This window comes from Amphimedon queenslandica, unplaced genomic scaffold (assembly GCF_000090795.2).
Source record: "Amphimedon queenslandica unplaced genomic scaffold, v1.1 AMPQUscaffold_7975_Cont20078, whole genome shotgun sequence".
NCBI lineage: Eukaryota > Metazoa > Porifera > Demospongiae > Haplosclerida > Niphatidae > Amphimedon > Amphimedon queenslandica.
This window is the reverse complement of record NW_003551745.1, coordinates 1-2299: the sequence shown is the minus strand read 5'-3', so window position 1 is coordinate 2299 and position 2299 is coordinate 1. Positions and strand designations below refer to the sequence as shown.

Sequence of the window (2299 nt, the reverse complement as noted above, 5' to 3'; positions counted from 1 at the left end):
TAAAAATGCCATTGATTCATCAAATCAAGACATTATCATTTGTACATATGGTATTTGTTGGTGGCTATTTTTAGTAAGTATTATGTCATTTTGTATCTATTTTTAGCAACAAGCAAAGCAGAGTGAAGTACAAGTTCAGCAGATGCAGTCATTGCAGGAGGCAGCCAACCAGCAAAGAGCACTACTACTCATGAGCCGGTGAGATACATGTACATGTATGTACATGTACAATAAATTATTACTATTATTATTATTACAGTACGTCCTCGATTATCCATACTTCTTTTATCCAAACCCTCATTTATCTGAACGCATGGCTGTCTCTAATGCGCATGCTCAGACTAGTTAATTAATTAATAACCTGTTAAAATGGCTACTACAGCAAGGAGCTTAAACAAGAGAAAAACCTTTAAAGAGAAGCCTGAGATGCTTTGCAAGTTAAAGAAAGAAAAGTCATGCACATTTCTGTGAAAGAAGTATGGGATAGGTCGGTCTACTGTATTCTGTGCTGCATTTTGCTTACCGTATAGTGGGAAAAGTTGGCAGCGCTTTATTTTGGTGATTTTGCTGTAAAAATTAATTGGCGGTTTTTAATTTGGCAATTTTTGTGTTCACATGCATTACTGAGCATGCTCATTAATGATTGGTGGTTTTAATATTGGCGATTCTGCTTGCAAACTGCCAATTGCCAAAATAAAACTCTGCAAACTTTTCCCGCTATGTGGTATTCTAAAAGTACACAAAGGTGTTCAGATAATGGAGGACGTACTATATTATTATTAATTATTATTAAATTATTACTAATAAATACTAATAAAATTAATTCGTTCCTTCTTTTTTATTATAGGTTAATATACCAGACAATGTCACTGAGAGATATTCTCATTCTCTCTCAGTTTGGAGTGTGCTCCAACCACTAACTGGATAATTGTGTTTGGAGGAAAGAGGAACTTTTCAACAATCATAAGTGATCCAGCAGTTATTGAACTCAGTGAGTACATGTACATGTAGATTTGCTTATTAACTAACTCAAATAATTGATTATAATAATATTGTGTTACTGAATAGGATATACTAGTAATAATGATTGGTCTACTAGTATAATACCTCTGGACCAGTATCAAGAGAAACTACAAGAAAGGAGAAGAGAATGGGAAGCATCTCAACCTGTTCAACCTGAGGATAGAAGAGAAATAGACCGTCTGACACGTGTACTACAAGAAAGGGAAAGGGAACTACAGGAGGAGAGAAGAGAATCTCACTGAACGTTGTCTGCTACAGACAAACAGCATTCAGCAATATCTGTAAAATAATTATTTCAACATGTACTATTATTGGTATTACAATTTTATTTTTGATCATAATGCATTATGGCAATGTTAATGCAAACCTTGAGAATATGACGTCATAGAAGGGCGTTACCACCAAACAAAATGGCAGCCAAAGCACCAGGTCAGTATTTTGTTTATACTTGATTATGACTCGTGTGTTGTTACCATTAGTCTATCATTCAGTTACTGTTACCTCTTGTTATCTATAGACTATCAACCAGTGAAGAGGAGGGGACACTCCACTGTACGGGTAGGAGACTACCTGTACATGTGGGGTGGGGACCAGCCTGATCTCCCTGAAGTGCATGATAATGAAAAGAAGAAATCAATGTGTTCTGTGATGGAGGTGTGTCACCTAAGGACTGGTAGGTGGGAGCAGAAACCCACCACTGGTAACCCTCCACTGGGTGTTAGGGGCTATGCAGCTGCTGCCATTGGAAGGGAAATATTTTATTTCGGAGGATATTGTAATCATGATGTCTGTTATCATAATAGTTTATACAGGTAAACATAATAGTTACTGATAAATATTATATATTTTATACAGTTTTAATGTTGATACCTTCAAATGGAAGGAACTCTCTCCTACTACATCTCATCATGGTCCTATGATGAAGCACCACTGTGACATGATAGCAATAAAAGTGAACGGTGAGGACTATCTTGTAGTAATTGGAGGATATGGACCATCTTCTAATAATATACCCAAACAACCTGGTGCCCAGTACAGTGAAGGATTAATTCCTGGCAATCAACAATGTAATGAGATCCATTTCTATAAACTCTCAACAGGTCAGAGCACATACAGTTTATATTAATATAATGAAGTATTGTTATTTGGTGGTTCTCCTCTCAGACTGGTTGCATTGAGAATTGCTTGCTTGTTTGTTCATGGTTGTCACTCCTAATTATTTGATAATATGATCAAAGAAATATCAACTAGTTTGCTCCACCCAATGCATCCATCA

General features: G+C 36.2%; 1 protein-coding gene and 1 long non-coding RNA gene across 2 annotated transcripts; both read left to right on the top strand.

The window, feature by feature from the left end:
- The first annotated feature begins 86 nt into the window (after positions 1 to 86).
- LOC109591511 (uncharacterized) lies at positions 87 to 1110 on the top strand. The gene is made up of 3 exons (XR_002189846.1): positions 87 to 198; positions 848 to 991; positions 1069 to 1110. It is a non-coding gene; the product is annotated as an uncharacterized LOC109591511 (long non-coding RNA).
- Positions 1111 to 1433: 323 nt separating this feature from the next.
- On the top strand, positions 1434 to 2286 carry LOC109591510 (kelch domain-containing protein 3-like). The gene is made up of 4 exons (XM_020007238.1): positions 1434 to 1452; positions 1541 to 1835; positions 1879 to 2123; positions 2188 to 2286. The coding sequence occupies exons 1-4, from the start codon at positions 1434 to 1436 to the stop codon at positions 2199 to 2201; spliced, it is 573 nt and encodes a 190-aa protein (XP_019862797.1). The 3' UTR covers positions 2202 to 2286.
- The last annotated feature ends 13 nt before the right edge of the window (positions 2287 to 2299 follow it).

What these genes read in the sequence shown, in the direction of transcription:
- LOC109591510 (XM_020007238.1), top strand. An exon ending in TATCATAATAGTTTATACAG is followed by an intron (nt 1,836 to 1,878) that starts GTAAACATAATA and finishes TATTTTATACAG; the next exon opens with TTTTAATGTTGATACCTTCA.